The following is an 18,744-nucleotide window of genomic DNA, read 5'->3' as shown; positions in this document are numbered from 1 at the left end:
GGTTGCTTTTGATTCATTTTGTTTGTTTGTTTTTTTTTTAAGATTTATTTATTTACTTTATGTATGTGAGTACACACTGTAGCTGTACAGATAGTTGTGAGCTTTCATCTGGTTGTTGGGAATTGACTTTAGGACCTCTGCTCTCTCTAGTCAACCCTGGCCATCCCTCTTGCTGCTGTCCAAAGATTTATTATTACAAATAAGTACACTGTAGCTGTCTTCAGACACCAGAAGAAAGCATTAGATCACATTATGGATGGTTGAGAGCCACCATGTGGTTGCTGGGATTTGAACTCAGGACCTTTGGAAGAGCAGTTGGTGCTCTTAACCACTGAGCCATCTCTCTAGCCCTGCTTTTGGTTTTTCAAGACAGGGTTTTACTGCGGAGCCCTGGTTGTCCTGGAACTCTGTAGACCAGTCTGGCTTTGAACTCAAAGATGCTCCTGTCTCTGCCTCCCAAGTATTGGGGTTAAAGGTGTACCCCACCACTACCAGGCTTGTGTTTGTTTTTTGGGTCAGGGTCTTGCTGTGTAGCTTCAGCTGCCTCTGAAGTGCTGGAATTACAGACATGAACTACAGCTATCTTATCTTTCAGTTCTCTCTCTCTCTCTCTCTCTCTGTCTCTCTCTGTGTCTCTGTCTCTGTCTCCGTCTTTGTCTCTGTCTCTCTCTCTCTCTCCCCGTGTGTGTGTGTGTGTGTGTGTGTGTGTGTGTGTATTGCCCAGGCTGGGCATCTTGAGTGTCTTGTCTCTATCTAATTGCCTGAGCTATCATATTGTTTGATGTTCGAATCATATAAATTTTTTTTTCTGTCGTTGGAACTTTTACATTCCATATTCTCACAATGAAATTATTAATCAGTTTATTTCAAAGTTAAATCTCTTGCTATCCAATATCATACAAGCGTACAAAGTGATCTTTTCAACACGAAAGCAATGTCCTTAAAATTTGGGGAAGGATCCCTCATGCCTGGGGGTATGTGGTATAGAACAATTCTGTCCTGGCCATAGCTCACCACTGCCAGGAACCACAGACTTCAGCAATGCGGCCACAAGACCCCTAGGTACCCAGACCGGCTTCAGCTGCCGTGGGACAGCTTCACTGCGGTGGGACTCTAGGTGCTGGTAGACAGATCCTGGGAGGAATCCTAGCTCAGGGTAGGTAGAAAGGCAGGTCCAGATGTCACTAGGGATGTCGGGACCAGAGACTTGCCCTGGACAGATCGGAGCCGCGGGGATCACTTAGCCAACGCCTCTGTTCAGCACCAGAGATGTTCTCTAAGAACCTTCCTGGGCTTCCCGCCCTAGCCTACCTTTGCCAGCGTGGGTAGGATTGTTGCTAATGACGCCAGGGAGGGTCGTCCTGGCTCCGGCAGCCTGGACTTCTGTCTTGCGGGCCAGGGTAGGGATAAGCTCCTGCGAGGTGGCTTGAGGCCCGCTGAGGGCGGGAGGAGGCGGCCCCCTCTGGCCGGGGTGGAGCCAACAGCACAGCAAGAGGGAGAGGGAAAGGCACTCCCAGCCATGGGCTCGGGGTGTGGGAGACCTAGGGGGTCTCCCGTGCTGCTATTGCTGCCGCTGTTGCTTCCCGCGTGTCCGCTGCGGAGCGCTCGGATGTTTCCAGGTGAGGATGCGGGCCGGGGGCGCCTCTAGGGCAGGGTGAAGTGGTGGTGGGCAGGGGTTCCAGTGCAACTAGGGAACACAGAGTTCCCGATGCTGGGCTACCTGGCCTGGACAAGACACGGGAAGGGGGCATGCTCCTGGGCTGGCCCTGGAGCAGACTTGCCCACACTTAGCAAAGCAAAGAGGCAACACTATTCTCTTAAATGCTGCCCAGCTCTGCTCCGAAGCTTCTGCACCTCCAGATTGCCAGGCCAGAGTGCCTCCCTCCTCCGGGAAGGACTGGTGCCCTGGGGTCCTTGGAGTCCTGGTCTGCCCACAGGCCTAGCTGCTCATTTGGCTCATCCTCTTCTCATGCTGGCTCTGGGCAAAGTGTACGATGTTTATACAGTTGCCTTATGTGGCAGTTCTTCAAACAGGGGTGTCTGCCTAGCTGTGCCTGGGACTGCCACTTTCTCTTCCTACTGTACCCTCTCCTTACTCCGGTATGACCGGGCTCTTGCTCTTAGCATCTTCAAGCATGTAGGGTGAGTCTCTAGAGTCCACACAGCAAGCCCCTGGCTGGCCAGAAGGCCGAGGGGCCACCGGGGAGGAGGCAGCAAGGGCTGAGGGCAGGATGGCTGGACAGCTTTGGAAGCCACACCATAGCTATGGACTGCCGCTTCCTAAGGGTTCTGAGGGGGCTGACTGACAGCTGTATGGCCTTTAGCCAGGGGATAGTTGATGATGGGGAGAGAGCCTCTGTGCTCCCTAATGCAGACTGGCTTCCTCAGTTTCCACTTTAGTCCACCCAGACTCCTGACTCCATCCTTGCCTCCTTCCTGAAGGTAGCCTTGTGGGACACAGGCACAGGGAGCACTCACACCTGAATCCATATCCTGCACCCTTGGTGACCTGAGGCCAGCAAGCCTTGGTTCTCCATACCCAGTTAAGCTTTCTCTTTGCTGAGAGATCTTTTATCTCCAGGAAGATATCTGGAGGGCAGATATTTATCTCTGTCCTTATTTCTCCTCCTCTCCCTTCTCTCTCTTCAGCCTCCCTTCAAAAGCCACACCCTCATCCCCAGTTGCATGATGGCTCATTAATTAAGAAGCACATGTGATTTTAAGGACGAGGTTCCTGGAGCTGCTGCTATTTCAGATTTTGAAAGTACGTCTGAGCGTTTTGCCTGCACATACGCCTGTGTACTGTGGAGGTACCAGGAAACCTGGGGGCCAGAAGAGGGAGACAGATTTCCCTGGTGAGCTGGAGTTACAGATGGTTGTGAGACACCATGTGGGTGCTGAGAACTGAACCTGGTCCTCAGGAAGAACAGGGAGTGCTGTTAACCACCAATCCACCTCTCCAGCTCCTATTGCAGAATCCTGATGTCTGGGATCTAGAGAGGAGGTGGAAGAGGAATGAGGAGCTGGGATGGCCCAGGAAGGGCTGAGTCAATGAGAGTTCTCAGCTCAGGCAGGGCTAGGGCCAGAGCTGGGTGGCTGGGGTTTCTTTGGTTTTGTTTTTTGTTTTTTTTGTTTTGTTTTGTTTTGTTTTTCTGTAACATGGGCTAAGTGGAGAATCCGGTGCCAGAGGGATAAGAGGGCTTACTCCAGAGCCTCTGGTTGCTGGAGCCTGGCTCCTGCAGGATCAGTCCTGTGAGTGTTTCTGGGACCAGATAGGAGAGGGGAGGTAGGAACATTCCTGAAGAACATTCCAACACCCTCTGAGTAATGCTCTGATTCTCGTCCTGGAGCCCCCTTGGAAATGTCTGACCCAGGATCACTGAGCCTCTGAACCCCAGCTCCTCCCTTCACCTTGACAAAAAGAGGAGGGGTCTGGACCAGGCCCCCCAGAGTCCTGCCACCAGCATCAACCCTGATGGGAGTCGGGAGCTCTGGGACAGACATCTGGCAGCTGTCTTACTCAGATGGCAGAGGAGGCCTCCAAACACATCCCTCACCCTAAAGGCATCTACTGCTCAGTCTAAAAATACCAAAGGCTGCCTGCCTCCTTCTCCCCAGCCCCTCTGCGCTGGAGTCTGGGCTTCTTCCCCAGACCTCTGACCTCAAACCAGCTCCCCAAGCTCTGGCTGCTCTCAAATTCCCCAATGGGGATGTTTCCTGGTGCCTCAGTTTCTCTTTTGCCATCTCCCTGGTTGCTGCTTCATTCCAGGGATGCCCCATGAATACCAACCCCTGGGAGTGCTACAAATGGAGTCCAGCTTTCAGGACTCCCTCCTTCTCCACGCCTTCCTGCTCCCAACTGCTATTCTAATACTATTTTCTGCTTTCACCCCAGGAAATGCCCACGGAGAGCTAGTCACTCCCCACTGGATCCTGGAGGGTGGACTCTGGCTCAAGGTCACCCTGGAAGAGCCGGTAAATATACATTGTCCTGTCTTTATTAGGGGCCCTGGGTCTCAGCCTCGTTGTCCATTCCCCCCAAATGCAGCATGACAGTTTTTCTGGGGTTCTCAGAATCAAATCGCTGCACCGTTAAGCCACTCCCTGTCGGGTGGGTGGGACAAGGAGACATCTAGATGGCGTGAGCCTGCACACATGGAAGTCATTTTGGGCTTCCTCCCTCCCACCCCCTTCTATTCCTGGCCCTAACCCTCTTCTCCATGGAGGAACATCCAGGCTATCCCCACTCAACTAAGCAAAGATGAGTTCACAGTTTGGGCCTTTCAGGAGCTCTGTGTGTGTGCTTGGACCCGTGTGTGCGTGTGCATGTGTGTGTATTCTGTTTTGTTATGATTGAGACGGGGTCTTGCTATGTAGCCCTGGTGGGCTTCAAGTCATGAGCTCTTAAAGGAAGGACACTAAAATATCCCTCTTGGTCACGTTTATGGGGAACATGTGACTCTGTAGACACTGCTGCCCTGTAATCTCAACTTCCATGGCTGGAAGCCACCTGGGACAAGAAAGCTGTGGCCCATTCTCCTCCTGTCCCCAGATGTGTCCTCACTCCAGTTTGCTTCTCCAGAGCCCTGTCCAGCCTCCTTCTAACTCCTGTTCATTGCAATCTCCAAGATGAGCTGTGTGTGCCTTCACAGCTGTCCTGCCCATGGGGAGGCTAGCACTGGCCTGCCTGTTTACAGAGAGGCAAGCTGAGCCTCACAGAGCTTATAAAGTCGCTCATGCTTGCGTAGCTCATTGGTCTTAGAAGCCTGAGGCCTCCTGAGATCTAAGGGCTCCAGACTATTGCCTCCTGCTTTCCCCTTCTTTCCTATAACTACTAGAGCTAGAGAGAGTTTGATTCTGTACCTCCAGGCAGAGGGCAGCCACTGTCTAGACCTGAGTGTTGCCACAATGACTATGGGTCCCCCAAAACCTAAGCCTTCCAAGTCAGGGCCTTCACCGGGGTCCGGCAGACCTTTAGGACTTCTCTCAACTAGCCAAGCAAAGATGACTTATGGACACACATGGGTTCCCCTGGTTATGGCCTCTCTTCTTGCCTGGCTTGGTCTGTGAGAGAATCCCAAGGGGGCTCTGCTCCAAGTTCGGAAGCCTGTGAGGACAGGCCAGGAAGAGCTTCAGCAGGGTGTGTATATTTGATAAACAGGATCATACTGAAGGATGGGGATGGGGCACAGAGGGGGAAGGGGGAAACTGGAGTAGAACAGAAGTAAAGGCAGCAAGGGCTGCAGAGGGAAGGGACCTTCCACTGGGACTCCTGCCTTTCTTCCAGAGCAGACATTTTCCCATAAAGCAAGAGGCACTCCAGCCATATAAGCTCATAGGCCCTGGTGGGGCCTGTGGCTGGGGAAGTGAGGGCCATCCTCTCCACACCTGCTAGGGAAGGGTCCTGAAAGATTCTTGGCCAGGGTCCCAGCCCGGTGCATTTTGGGATAAAAAGGGAAAGCCATTGTGGGTGGGGAAAACATTTTTAAAAAAATACAGTAACCTCCCCTAGAATCTCTTGGGCTAGTTCCAGTTCGGGCTTCTAGCCAGGCTAAGTGGACAGCCTGAGAGAGGCCAAGTCAGTGAGAGAGGAGAGGTGGCTAGAGGGCCAAGGCTGGCCCTTCTGACATCGAGCTGAGTCAACACTTTGGGGGAGCCAAAGTTGGGGTTCATGTTTACTTCATGAGTTCAGTTATGAGGCCAGCCTGGAGAGATTTTATAGGACCGGCAGTTTGCCAGAATTGGAGGTGGAGGAAAAAGTCTGGGTTCTATCAGGAATGAGGGGAAGGCAGAGAGATATATAACAAGGAGCTACGGATGCAGCTCTGTGATTTGGCACTTGTTTGGCACATGCAAGGCCCGGGGTTTGATCTGCAGCACCCACAGCAAACTTAGCAAGCAAGCACACAAGCATACAAACAAAACAGAAACAAGGCCCCAGGCAGTCCATGAGATGGTCAAAGCCGAAGCCTACCCAATGACCCCACATCACCCTCAGTGCCCACTGCCCTCTGTTCTTCCTGCCTTCTCATAGGGCTCCTGATTATGGTCAGAGCATATGTTTATATGTCCATAGCAGACATAACAACCTAGGCAACTTAGCAACTGCTATGTCTACATATGCCTATTTATGTATCTTTAAGGGTCTATTGTTACAAACACAAGCACTGGGAACATCTCTGAGTTCCAACTCCCACACCTATCCACTCCCTGCAACAGCAAGAGATGAAGCTATTCCAATGAGCTTCCTCACTATACAGCTCTACTTCCTACCAGTTCCCTGGCAGGCAGCTGGCCTAGAGGCCGTGGGTCACTGCATTCTTCTCCATCAGATCTTGAAGCCTAACTCGGTGCTGGTGGCTTTAAAGGCTGAAGGCCAGGATCTCCTGCTTGAATTGCAGAAGAACCAGTGAGTACCAGCGTGGGGACCCTGGGGGGTGGGGAGCAGACCCTGTAAGTGACAGGGAGGGTGGCTAATGTGCTTGAGGCTAAAGTGGACTGAACCCAGCTATAAGTACATACCTACCGTTATCTTACACCCTGGAGCAACTAGGCGGTTCCCTGCTGGAGACCAGGGTGCCACCACCCAGCGTACATTTCCCGATACCTTAATTCAAAGGGAATTCCTAGACAAAGGGAACTTCCACTGATGGCAGGAACAAAAAGCTACAAAGGTCAAAATCCAATAGTAACAGTTCATCTGGTCTACCTGGAAGGTCTCCATCCTCGTGGAAGAGAACAGGGAGAAGAGAGCTGGGGGTGGGGGTCCCAGTCGGGCCGATAGAAGAAGGTGTCTTAGTGCTAAAGATCTTGGATGGACCTGAAGAGTCAAAGTATGTGAGGTGATAAAGGAGAAACATGGTGTCTAAGGATGGTATCCTGATTGCAGAGGGTGAGCAAGATGGAGACATGGAACTGCAGACTCCACCACCAACTGCATCACTGGCTCTGGGTCTGCTTTCTTGTTGACATTGCAGAAGGCATCCATCATTTTATTCTCCCCCATGGAATCAGATAGGCTGGGAACAAACTGTAAACATCACATCAAACCACAGTTACTGAGAGTGCCACATCCCTACCTACTAAACAGTCTTGTACGTGTGTTTGTGCACACATTGAACGTTAGCATGTATGAGCACAGTGAAGAAGCAGAGTTGAAATGGGTATAAGGATGGCTGGCGGTATAACAGCCTGGGGTTTTGGTGGATGACCTGGAGGACAAGGTGAAGTTGGAGTCAGAATTTTCTGTAAGGAAGAGCAATTGAAGTCATGGTGGTGCAGGCCTGTAAGTCCCGCTCCTCAAGAGGCTGGGCAGGAGAAACAGAGAATCAAGCTGGGGCCTACCTGGGTTATAAAGAGTGAGCTCAAGACCAGCCTAGGCAAACTTAGCAAAATCCTGTCTCAAAATATAAAGGAGGAGTGAGGAAGTGAGAAAGAGAAAAAGAAGATTGAAAAAAAGAAGAAGAAGAAAAGAAAGGAAGGAAGGAAGGAAGAAAGAAAGAAAGAAAGAAAGAAAGAAGGAAAGAAAGAGAAAGAGAAGCAGCTATTTATTTATGGTTGCTATGTTCCTGGTGAGGGCAGGAAGGGGCCTGAAAATGGAATCATTACTGAGTAGAGTCTAGCTCCAGTAAAGGGATCCTTGCCCACATGGGCTGAGCAGAAGCAGCTGCAGGCAGTGGGACTTTGTTTTCTGTGGAAGTCGGAAGTATGTATCACTGAGGGACAGATAAAGACGTGGGATCTAGCCGTCTGAGGAGAACTGAAGGGCCCGGGGTCTGTTCAGCAAAGGCAGGAGTACCCTGGCCCCACGTGGCACCTCTGAGATAGTATCTCTGACTGTCCCCCTTCACCGGCTTGCAGCAGGCACCATAGCACCAAAGGTCCCCAGCCTGTTCCTCCGGGTGCCTCCCACACTTCCAGTCCCTCGTCTAAACCACCTCAGGGCTCCCTCCAGACCTTTGTCTTCTTTTAGTCTGAGGTTTTCTCTTTGAGGCACCGTGCACAGCCTTTCCAGTCCGTTCCCTCTGACACACAGAATGCTTCATCTAGCACTCAGGTAGGCGAGCTGGAAGCAGGAGGCAGGTCTAAATTCAGTGACTCCTAAAACTCCCACTTTCCAGCAGGCTCCTGGCCCCAGGATACACAGAAACCCACTACAGCCGGGATGGGCAGCCCATAGTGCTGTCCTCCAACCACACGGTGAGACACTTTCAAGGGCTCTGAGAACAGTGGGCGAGGTGCCGGCTAATGCCTACCCTATCCTGTTTTGCATTCCTAAGGAGGTTGGTTAGTCTGCCTTCGGGTCCCACTTCCTCCTTGTCCCTCCAACTTGAGCCCCTCCTGAGATTTGAGTATGAGCTTCTTCCTCTCCAGGATCATTGCCACTATCACGGGAATGTGAGAGGCTTCCGGGAATCCTGGGTAGTTCTCAGCACCTGCTCTGGGATGAGGTAAGGAGTTGGGGGAGAGGGCCTGGGGGGCTGCTGCAGAGGTGAGAGCACTTTTTTTTCACACATCCCTGCCCTCCCCTGCACTCTAGTGGCCTTATTGTGCTCAGCAGCGAAGTCAGCTATTATCTGCACCCCCGGACTCCTGGGGACACCAAAGACTTCCCAACCCACAAGATCTTCCGGATGGAACAGTTGTTTCCCTGGAGAGGGGCCCGGAGAGACAAGAACTTCCAATACACAGCCGGAATGGCCAGTCTTCCTCATGTCCCCGAGAGCCGGGTAAGGGGAACAGACTAGAGTGGGACTGGTCCTTCAAGCCAGAGGAGACAGGAATGCGGGTCCCGGACGGGGTCTCCCTGTTTTAATTCGGAGGCTGAAGAATCAAGTTTGAGAAGTTTAACTGTCTCCTTCCCCACCCCCGAGAATTATGTCACCATTTGCTCCTCACAGGTGAGGCGAGAGGCCCGCATGAGTCCCAGGTACCTGGAACTATACATAGTGGCCGACCACACCCTGGTGAGGAGGAGAGACCTAAGAGGTTTGATTGGGCTGGGCTGGAGCCTGCTTAGCTCCCTTATGATAACCCAGGGATTTCTGCCTTCTCAGTTCTTGCTTCAGCATCAGAACTTGAACCACACAAGACAGCGCCTCCTGGAAGTTGCCAATTGTGTGGACCAGGTTGGGTGATTAGGAAGGTGAAGGCTGGGAGTGAGGCAATTGAAAAGTTCTGGCCCCCGCACGGTGGGTGCCTGGTTCCTGGCCTCAGCCGGTGCCTTCCTCAGATTCTCAGGACTCTGGATATTCAGTTGGTGTTGACTGGGCTGGAAGTGTGGACCGAGCAGGATCTCAGTCTCATCACGCAGGACGCAAACGAAACACTCTGGGCTTTCCTACAGTGGCGTCGTGGGGTGTGGACCAGGAGACCACACGACTCAACGCAACTGCTCACGTGGGTGCCATTTTCACACACACACACACACACACACACACACACACACACACACACACACCGGTTGAGGGAGGTCCTTATTTCCAGTTCCACCCAGTCACGCCCTGCTCCCCCCATCCTTAGGGGCCGCACCTTCCAGGGTACCACTGTGGGCCTGGCGCCCGTGGAGGGCATGTGCCGTGCAGAGAGCTCCGGAGGTGTGAGCACAGTAAGCTCTGCTTGGGGACCCAGGAGGAGAGAGGTTTGGGCAGGGTTTGTGGTCCTCAGTGAAACCCGGCTCCCCAGGACCACTCGGAACTCCCCATCGGCACAGCAGCCACCATGGCCCACGAGATAGGTCACAGCCTGGGCCTCCACCATGACCCAGAGGGCTGCTGCACGGAGGCAAACGCAGAGCGAGGAGGCTGCGTCATGGAGGCAGCCACAGGGTACGCATGCACGGAAGGTCGGTGCCACCGGACCTGGACACAGTGACTTTGGTTACCCCTCAGTTCCCTCTTCAGTAAAGCGAGGGTGATAACAGCCTGCTAATAGGGCCTCGGTGGGAGAAATGCTGATAAGGCGGAGTCTCAGAAGGACTGCCGGACTAGGGTACTCCACTCCTGATCGTTGGTCCTCCTTGGGCCCCGGACTGCTCGATTTTAGCGTCACAGCCTCCTGTCTCGAGTTCCTTACATTCCTTTCCCCTCCCCTCTCTAGCTAGCTTAGGAAGAAACCTCATATCTTGGCGGCTGTGTGGCTAACCTCGAGGCCTCAGAGTGTAGTAGCAGCCTGAGCTTAGGAGGTGGCTCCAGCACCCCTGATGGTCCCCACACTACTAATGACATCCGTCTTGCATCTGCAGGCACCCTTTCCCGCGCATCTTCAGCGCTTGCAGCCGCCGCCAGCTGCGCACCTTCTTCCGCAAAGGGGGCGGCGCGTGCCTCTCCAACACCTCGTCTCCGGGGATCCCGGTGCTGCCCAACCGCTGCGGAAACGGCTTCGTGGAAGCAGGAGAAGAGTGCGATTGCGGTTCTGACCAGGTCAGACCATCTTCTCCGTCCCTGGGGTTCAAGGCTGACCCATGCTCCCAGCCTCAGCTTACTCCACCATCACGTGTTCTGTTCTCTCTTTTCTGACTTCAGAAGTGCCCAGAGCCCTGCTGCTTTGCCCACAATTGCTCCCTGCGTGCGGGGGTGCAATGCGCCCACGGTGATTGCTGTGCGTGGTGCCTGGTGAGGACTCGGGATACTGGGGAGCAAGGGGCTTGTTGATCTTAGCTGGGCTGGGACCTTCTAGTCCCCTTTCTGAGTGTGAGCTTGACCCCGTGAATGGGTTCACTTAACATTCCCTAGGGTTTTCAGCAAAGATCTCTCTGCTTTCCCTTAATGGGTCACTGGTGTAGCTAAAACCGACAGGCACGCCTTGTCGTCCGGTTGCGAGTGACTGCGACCTCCCGGAGTTCTGCACCGGCACCTCCCCGAATTGTCCTGCAGATGTTTATCTTCTGGATGGTTCACCCTGCGCTGAGGGGCGCGGCTATTGCCTAGACGGCTGGTGTCCCACGCTGGAGCACCAGTGTCAGCAGCTATGGGGGCCTGGTGAGAGCGCATGCTGGTTCTGGTGCTCTGACAACTACTAAAACCTGCCGTTTTCTACTGTGGACTAGCTCCACACGTGGTTCCACCGAGGCCCGAGCTGCCCGGCTTCTATCCCCCAGGATCCCAGCCGGCCCCCGAGCCGTGTTTCCAGCAGATGAACTCCATGGGGAATTCGCAGGGGCATTGTGGCCAGGACAGCAAGGGTGGCTTCGTGCCTTGTGCGCAGAGGTGAGGTGTGATGCTGAGGGCCTGCGGCTGTAAAACAGGGCGGAGCAGATGGAGGGAGCACTCAAAGATGTTGACCACCTTCCGCTTCCTCCCCAGGGACGCACAGTGTGGGAAGCTGCTGTGCCAGGGAGGGGAGCCGAACCCACGAGTGCCGCACGTAGTGACTGTGGATTCCACAATTCTCCTAGAGGGCCGCGAAGTGGTTTGCAGAGGAGCCTTTGTGCTTCCTGAGAGTCACCTGGACCAGCTCAACTTGGGTCTGGTGGAGCCAGGCACCCGCTGTGGACCTAGAATGGTGAGCCCTGCCCACCCAACCCCTCCTGGTTATTGAATTCTCCATGCCAAAGTGTTCTCCTCACTGCCCAGTGGGCACAATGCCCTTAGGTGTGCCAGGATAGGCACTGTCAGAATGCTACCACCCAGGAGCTGGAACGTTGCTTGACTGCCTGCCATAACCATGGGGTGAGTTCGCCTAAGGGGTCTGGGTGACCTTGGAGGTCCTTGCTCCCTGGTGACTTTTCTATCCTTTGCTTAGGTTTGCAATAACAATCATAACTGTCACTGTGCTGCTGGCTGGGCTCCACCCTTCTGTGACAAGCCTGGCTTGGGTGGAAGCATAGATAGTGGCCCTGTACAGTCCGCAAGTATGCCAGCGGGGTGGGAGCAGGTGGGTACCACCTGGGCAGTAGCCTGCTTGGGACTCAGCACCCCTGCCCTCCCACAGACTCAGATGCCTTCCCGTGGGCCATGCTCCTCAGCTTCCTGCTGCCTCTGCTCCCTGGGGCTGGCCTAGCCTGGTGCTACTACCAGCTCCCAACACTCTGCCATCCACCGGGACGGTGCTGCAGGAGGGACCCCCTGTGGAATAGGTAGGCTCAGTGCCAGCCTCTGAGGGCTCAGGTCCCTCTTCCTGAGCCTGCCCCTGTAGCTCCGGCTTCTCAGAACTCAGCAGGGCTTTGGAGAGTGGGAGGCTACAGGGAGCTGGGGCTGTAGGAAGCTAGATGGGGTCCTTACTCTCCTCTAGATGTAGGGAGAGCCCACAGGAAGAAGTCCATAGCATGCATTACTGCCCTGACCAGCACTTGGTGGTGCTGTCCTTTCCATGGTCTCACCTCGCTTCCCCCTCCCCTTTTCTGCTTTAAACAAATTCAACACAGGATGTGCTCCCCAGTGTCTCTGAGGAAACCTCTAGTCTTGACATTTCAGCTATCTCCCATGACCTTTGCCCTAATTAGTCGTTAATCCCTTCAGGCCACTCAGTGCTAAGCCCAGCACCCCTCTGTGCTTCCCATCACCATCCAGCTATAGTGTTGACCACTCTGTGGCAGGACTCAGTGCCTCTGCCCCCTGTAGAACATGGTGCTGCAGACCCAATTCTCTGGTGGGCAGAAATGCCACCTGATAATAGGCATGGTCTACCGAGGGCTGCCTCTTCACTGGACCCCTTGGGCAAGTCAGGCACATTATGTCCATGTCTGAATTTGGAAGTGTTCCAGGCCAGTTGAGGGAAAGGGCAGGGTTGGGGCTGGAAATGTGACTAGGGGGGCACCTCAGGCCGGGAACAGCACCAGCAGGCCTCAGGAGCCAGCGAGGTCTGGGAAAAGCCAGGTGGAGAGGTCTGGGAAAAGCCAGGTGGAGCCTGGGAGTCTGCAGGCAGATAAACAGGCAGAGTGACAGTTGGGAGGGGCACTGCAGAGGGATGGGGTGGCAAGGACAGTGGGAATATTTGCATGAATCATCAAAAGAAATGGTAAGGCCTATGAATAAGGTCCGGGCAGTTCATCGTCCAGACTAGCAGAGCACCGCTGAACAGAGCACAGGAAGGCACAGCCTCTGCCCCAAGGGAGACAAGATGGGACCTGGGTGAAGCCTACATCTAGAGTGAGTGGGGGTTGGAGTGGAGTCACCTTGGGAGAAAGGATGTCCACAGCCCTGGAGGCCCTGGGTCTTAAGTGAGGTCTGGACATCTCAAGGTTGGAACAGGAATGTGGAATTTGAAGCCCGAGTGGAAAAAAAAAAATCAGTGTCACAGAACTGGGACTGTGTCATGCTATGGGGAAGCAATCCCCCTTTGTCTCATACATAGTTCACTTTCCAACCTTCTGTTGATGGCCCCTGCAGGGACCAACCCCTGGGCAGTGTGCACCCTGTGGAGTCTGGCTCCATCACCACTGGAGAGCCCTCCTTCCAGAGTAAGCGTGGCATTGGGGTCCTGGAGAAGGACGTGAGGGGTGGGTCCTTGCCATCTGCCTGCTTCTAGATGGTTCCCTTTCTTAACATTCAACCACCTTCAATCCTCTGCCCTGCTCAGCCCCAGGGACCTCTTGCCAACAGCCTTTGCATCTTCCATCTCTTGAATTGTCCTCAGACCCTGAGAACTCTGGGCTTACCTAAGAACTACCCCCTGAAGCCTGTGCCACGCAGACCTGCCTGATCCCTACGGTATGGAAGCACCCTGAGGCCCTCCTGTTGCCCAGTCACCAACCTCTGTCTCAGTTTGTTGCCTACTTATCAGATTTATGGGCTTGTATCAATAAGGAAATGAGACATAGGCCCCAGAGAAGCTGTTGTCATAGAGACCAGGATGCTGGAAGCCCCTGGGGTAGGGAAGGGAGACACTATTTCTTCTTGGGTCCCTATTGAGGGAGGACAAATGTGCCCTACCACATGACTCGCAGCCTTGGGCCCCCCATCCTCAGTGACTCAGGCGCACTCTTAGACTTCCGATGGGCTGGATGCTAAGCTCTTACTCACCACAGGAACCTCAGAGCCCTATCATGATGCACCCCACCTGTCCTAAGAGCTGTGCTATTCTGAAATGTCAGAATGTTTCTAATAACAATAAATCCACAAGCTATATCAGTGTTGTTGACTGTGACTTGTTGAAAGGGTCTAAGTTGTTTATTAAAGAGACACTGAGATGGATTACTGAGAAATAAAGAAATTAGAAGCAACATCTGGGCAGTGGAGGCACCAGCACTGGGGAGGTAGGACCGTATGAGATCTCTTTCTGACAGACTGGCTGGCACCTTTTCCTTCTCCCAGCATGAGATTCCTGGGGAAGTTTCCATTGCAGCATCAGGCACAGTAGCAGAGCTGGACACTGAGGGCTGAGACTCAGACGCAGATCACAAACTGGAAGCAGAGAGAGCAAACTGGAGATTGTGGGAGACTTTGACACCTCAGCTCCTGACGCAGCAAATGCCCTTCCTCCAGCAAGGCCACACCTCTTAAACCTCCCCAAACAGGGTCACCAACTGGGGACCTAATATTCAAATGCCCACAAATATGGATGACATGACATGACATTCAAACCACCAGGACAGGTGTATACCTCCATACTTGGTTTATGTAGTAAGAAACATTAAATGTTAATCTTTCTTAATAAACTAGTGAAAAACCCAGCTATTGTCGCTATGTTTTCTCTCTGCTCTGCTCCTGCTTTCTCCATTTCTCTCTGCTCTGACCTCTGCTGTTCTGTCTCTCAGGCAGCCCTGCCATGTCCAGTCTGTTGGCCATGTTCAGTCTACTTCCCTCTCTCTCTGCTCTGGACTCTTCCAGATGCCTCTGGCTGTCCTTTCCTGATATCTACAATAAAAACCTGGCCCTTAATCATACCACAGAGACATCAAGTCTTCTCTATACAGATTTTTCGTAGTTCTCTTAAAGGGAGATTAAATAAACAGGCTGAGTGCACAGGAGGATAACAGGTGAAGTCCTAAGTGATTTCATGGCATACTGACTTGCCTGTAAGGTTTAGCAGAAGTTCAGTCTCTTTGAATGAAGGAGACATTTTCATAAAATTCTATCATACACACAACAGCTAAAGGCCCGCCTGGGAAAAAATCTGTGGTGAGTAGGCCAAGTTCAGGTTACTAACAGCCTCTGCACAGAGGAGAGCCCAACTGTGGAGAACAGGCCAAGAAGAGGCCACTAATTGCCTTATCTAGGCCTGTTCTTTAAGAAGTGTGTGTGTGTGTGTGTGTGTGTGTGTGTGTGTGTGTGTGTGTGTGTGTGTATTTTATGTATATGAGTACACTGTAGCTGTCTTCAGACACACCAGAAGAGGGCATCACACTCCATTACAGATGGTTGTGAGCCATGGTGGTTGCTGGGAATTGAACTCAGGACCTCTAGAAGAGCAGTGCTCTTTAACCTTTGTGCCCTCTCTTCAGCTCCTTGTATTTGTATTTTAAATAGCTTTTAAATAAGAAAACCATTAATGTGAAAATTAGCATAAACTTTAGTGTTCAGAAATAGATTTTTGTTGGAACCCGGCCAGGCTTTTTCTTGTGTTGCCTGTGTGTGGGCATGCTGGGAAACAGAGTGTAGCTTGGGAAGCTGTGAATACGTACTCCTCGTCCCTTCTGGCCTTTGTGCAGACAGTGCAAGCCCCACAGTACACTGCTGTATGTCTGGGGCAGTTGTTCCAGCCGCTGAACAAGTTCTTGTAGAACACTGTCACCTGCCCTGGGGTCATAATCATGTCACTGTTGCTCCTCAGTGTTTGAAGGAAAATCATCCTTAGTCTCAATGTTATATAAATAAATTCTCTATAAAATCAAAAGGCTGTATTCCATAGAATGAAACATGTGGGGTACATTTTCTCCCATGTCCAGGTTTTCTCTTCCTGACAGAGCTCCAACGAGTCCTGGTCTGCCTGCCCTGACTCCAGGCTATGACCAGCTGACTCCTTATCTGGCACTTAGCCCTCCTTGGTCCTGTGTTTTCCCAATCCCCAAGCCTGGTCCTAGGTCAATGCACTGATTCAGCCCCTGTAGTAGTAATCTTGTGTTTGTGGGTGGGTGTTTTATGTCCCTTTTGTTCCCAAATAACTGCAGAGTGTTTCTATGCCCACTCTAGCCATAAAGATACAGAGACTTAGCATTTTTATTAACAAGCTACATGCTCTAATAGCTGGGCAGCTTCTTGTCTATTCTAACCCGACCAAGCTACCTACTACCCAGCCAAATGCCCCGTTACTTGCCATCTGGTCTTGCTCTGGTTCACTCTGGTCTGGGTATGTCCTCATGACTGCTTTCTCGTGGTGAATCCTCCTGGTCACTCTATGTGGTTTCTCCACACCTTCTCTACTCTCTGGTCTCCTTTGGGATCCCGTGACTGGGACTGGAAGTCCCTCCCTATCTCTTAACCAATCAGAGGTGATGGAAAACAGTGTTTACATAACACTACACTGAGATCTGGAGATGCTATCTTCTTCCAGACTGCAAGCAGATGTCTGGGCATAGAAGTCAGCATCTGAACACACAGTGCACAAAACCATCCCTGACAAGTCCACTGTGGACTTCCCAGCTAAGCTGTGCCCTGCCCTGCCCCGCCCCGCCCCACCCCACCCCACCCACCCCACCCCACCCCCTTCACACCTGTAGAGCTCTTCCAGAGGAACAGAGTTTGGTTTCCAGCAACCAAGTCTATTGCTCATAACTCCAGCTTTATGAGATCTGGTGCCCTCTTCTGGCCTTGGGTAGCATACTTATAGGCACATAAACTAAAATCGTTTATACAATGCTGTGTCTTAATCTGAAAAGAAGAAAATGTAAGAATAACTCAGTAGAAATAGTCCAGGAAATAACTAGTCAGAATTCTTATCAAGAATGGGGGTAAGGTGAAGGAGAGTTAAAACATACAGGGAAAGTTGGGAGGGACTTCCCAAAAGGGAATGGTGGCAGGGTGGACCTTGAAAAGGTAATAAAAAAGGGACCCAGGAACCAAAAGTGCCTCCCTCTGAGCCCCCGGGGCAGACTCCTTTTTTTTTTTAATTATTATTATTAGATATTTTCTTTATTTACATGCCATATGATATCTCCTTTCCCAGTTCCCTCTCTGAAAAAAGAAAACAAAACAAAAAACAAACCAACAAACAAAAACAAAAAACCCTGTTCCTCACCCTGCTCACCAACCCACCCGCTCCTGCTTCCTGGCCCTAGCATTCCCCTACACTGGGGCATAGAACCTTCACAGGGCCAGGGGCCTCTCCTCCCATTGATGACCGACTTGGCCATCCTCCCAGGCAGATTCTTAACTCTTGGTTGTACTTTCTATCCTGGAGTTAGATGTCAACTCATGCTATGTAAAATGTCTCCCAATGGCCTCTTCAAGTTTTGGTCTGTTTTTCCTGGACAGTTAATTCTTTATCTTCCTCACATCATGACCCTGGCTAACACCAAGATCCCTCTTACAGAGGGTCTGGAGAGATGTCATAATTGGTGAAGTCCCATATAAGCATGAGAACCCAAGTTCAATCCCCAGTAATACCACGAAAAGCTGAGGGCAGCAACCCCACTGTGGGGTAAAGACAGGTCCATGGGGCTAGCTGGCCAATTCCAGATGGAACAGAGTTCCTGACACTGCTGTCAGGCACTCATACACACTCACCCTCTGCACTCCACATCATTGTTTAAAGGAAGAATATAGGTTAAAAAAAATACTGAGAGACTGCCTCATTTGGGAAGAGGCATGACAAATTTAGTGGGGATTCTGAATCTGAGGGGTTTTTTTTTCTTCATTTTATTGATTGTGTGTGAGTGTGTTCATGCTTCGTCAGAGGATAATTTTAGGGAGTTGGTTCACTTCGGCCATATGCATCCAGACTAAACTCAGGGTATCAGGTTTGGTAGCAGGAGTCTTTACTCAATGAGCCATCCTGCCACCCTTTGTTTTTGAGACAAGGTCTCAATGTAGCTCAGGCTGGCCTCGAACTCCTGATCCTTTTGCCAACTGCTGCTTTCAAGTGCTAGGGTTACAGTGTATACCACCATGGCCCAGATCTAGGAACAGAAAAGGGCATACATGGGAAAACTGGAGAATTTAAATGGTCTATACTTCATAGTAATATTTCCAAGTGTTGATCCTCATGCTATGCTATGTCAGAGAGCAGAATTTAGAAACTGGGGATGGGGTGGGGTGGGGTGTAGTACCTATAACTGTCCCTATAACTTTTCTACACGTGTAAAACCAGTGAACAAAAACCTGACAGTAAAGTTATTAAGAAGGCAAAAGAACAATTGATTTCCTAAAGTTACTGGTTCAGCATGGGAGGAACAAGCTTTCCTGGAGTCATATGGGGTGCGCGAGGCCTCCTGAGGAGATCCAACACACATGCCTCTTCATCTCAGCTAGGCAACTTGGCAAATATTTATTTGGGGGGAACTTTTATCATTATTTTTACTCATTGTTTATTTGAGTTTATTGGGACTACTTACAGGGGCATGACTGTCACCGAACATCCACTTACACATGGGTGGTGACCCCAGAGTTCCCCGCAGGGCTGGCAGGTAGCCTGCCTGCTGGGAGGTCTTCCTTCAGCCATTGCCTACAACCTTGAGATGGGGGTCTTGTGAGTCTCACACGTTTCAGCTTTTCTGGACTTGTGAGGTTTAACTCTTGCTTAATTTTTGAGTCTCATGAAGCTCCTCGCACCCCTGCCCCCAGGAGGAACTAACTGTTCCCACTAGGAGTCAACTGCCTGTGTACAACAGGTAGTCCAGTCCCTTGGATCTCTCCAGGTAATTTCAAG

General features: G+C 51.8%; 1 protein-coding gene across 4 annotated transcripts; it reads left to right on the top strand.

Moving 5' to 3' along the window:
• The first annotated feature begins 1,482 nt into the window (after nt 1–1,482).
• Adam33 (ADAM metallopeptidase domain 33) lies at nt 1,483–14,611 on the top strand. 4 transcript variants are annotated; one of them, XM_031371931.1, is made up of 21 exons: nt 1,483–1,619; nt 3,896–3,975; nt 6,333–6,409; nt 8,124–8,199; nt 8,374–8,450; nt 8,540–8,729; nt 8,901–8,966; nt 9,057–9,128; nt 9,233–9,607; nt 9,685–9,827; nt 10,244–10,421; nt 10,524–10,613; nt 10,784–10,979; nt 11,099–11,207; nt 11,304–11,502; nt 11,592–11,669; nt 11,743–11,851; nt 11,932–12,076; nt 13,329–13,399; nt 13,519–13,649; nt 14,253–14,611. In XM_031371931.1, exons 1-20 carry the CDS (start codon nt 1,520–1,522, stop codon nt 13,599–13,601), a joined length of 2,514 nt encoding a protein of 837 aa, XP_031227791.1. In that variant the 5' UTR covers nt 1,483–1,519; the 3' UTR covers nt 13,602–13,649; nt 14,253–14,611. The 4 variants fall into 4 exon arrangements, 3 of the variants coding, with proteins under 3 accessions (XP_031227791.1, XP_031227792.1, XP_031227790.1); XM_031371932.1 differs by having other exon boundaries at nt 8,121–8,199; nt 13,576–13,649; XM_031371930.1 differs by having other exon boundaries at nt 8,121–8,199.
• Nucleotides 14,612–18,744: the final 4,133 nt, after the last annotated feature.

The sequence above is a fragment of the Mastomys coucha genome, unplaced genomic scaffold (assembly GCF_008632895.1).
Source record: "Mastomys coucha isolate ucsf_1 unplaced genomic scaffold, UCSF_Mcou_1 pScaffold15, whole genome shotgun sequence".
NCBI lineage: Eukaryota > Metazoa > Chordata > Mammalia > Rodentia > Muridae > Mastomys > Mastomys coucha.
This window is presented reverse-complemented; position numbering and strand designations above follow the sequence as displayed.

What these genes read in the sequence shown, in the direction of transcription:
- Adam33 (XM_031371930.1), top strand. Translation starts at nt 1,520, where the DNA reads ATGGGCTCGGGGTGTGGGAGACCTAGGGGGTCTCCCGTGCTGCTATTG. An exon ending in AGGTCACCCTGGAAGAGCCG is followed by an intron (nt 3,976 to 6,332) that starts GTAAATATACAT and finishes CTTCTCCATCAG; the next exon opens with ATCTTGAAGCCTAACTCGGT. An exon ending in GCGATTGCGGTTCTGACCAG is followed by an intron (nt 10,422 to 10,523) that starts GTCAGACCATCT and finishes TTCTGACTTCAG; the next exon opens with AAGTGCCCAGAGCCCTGCTG.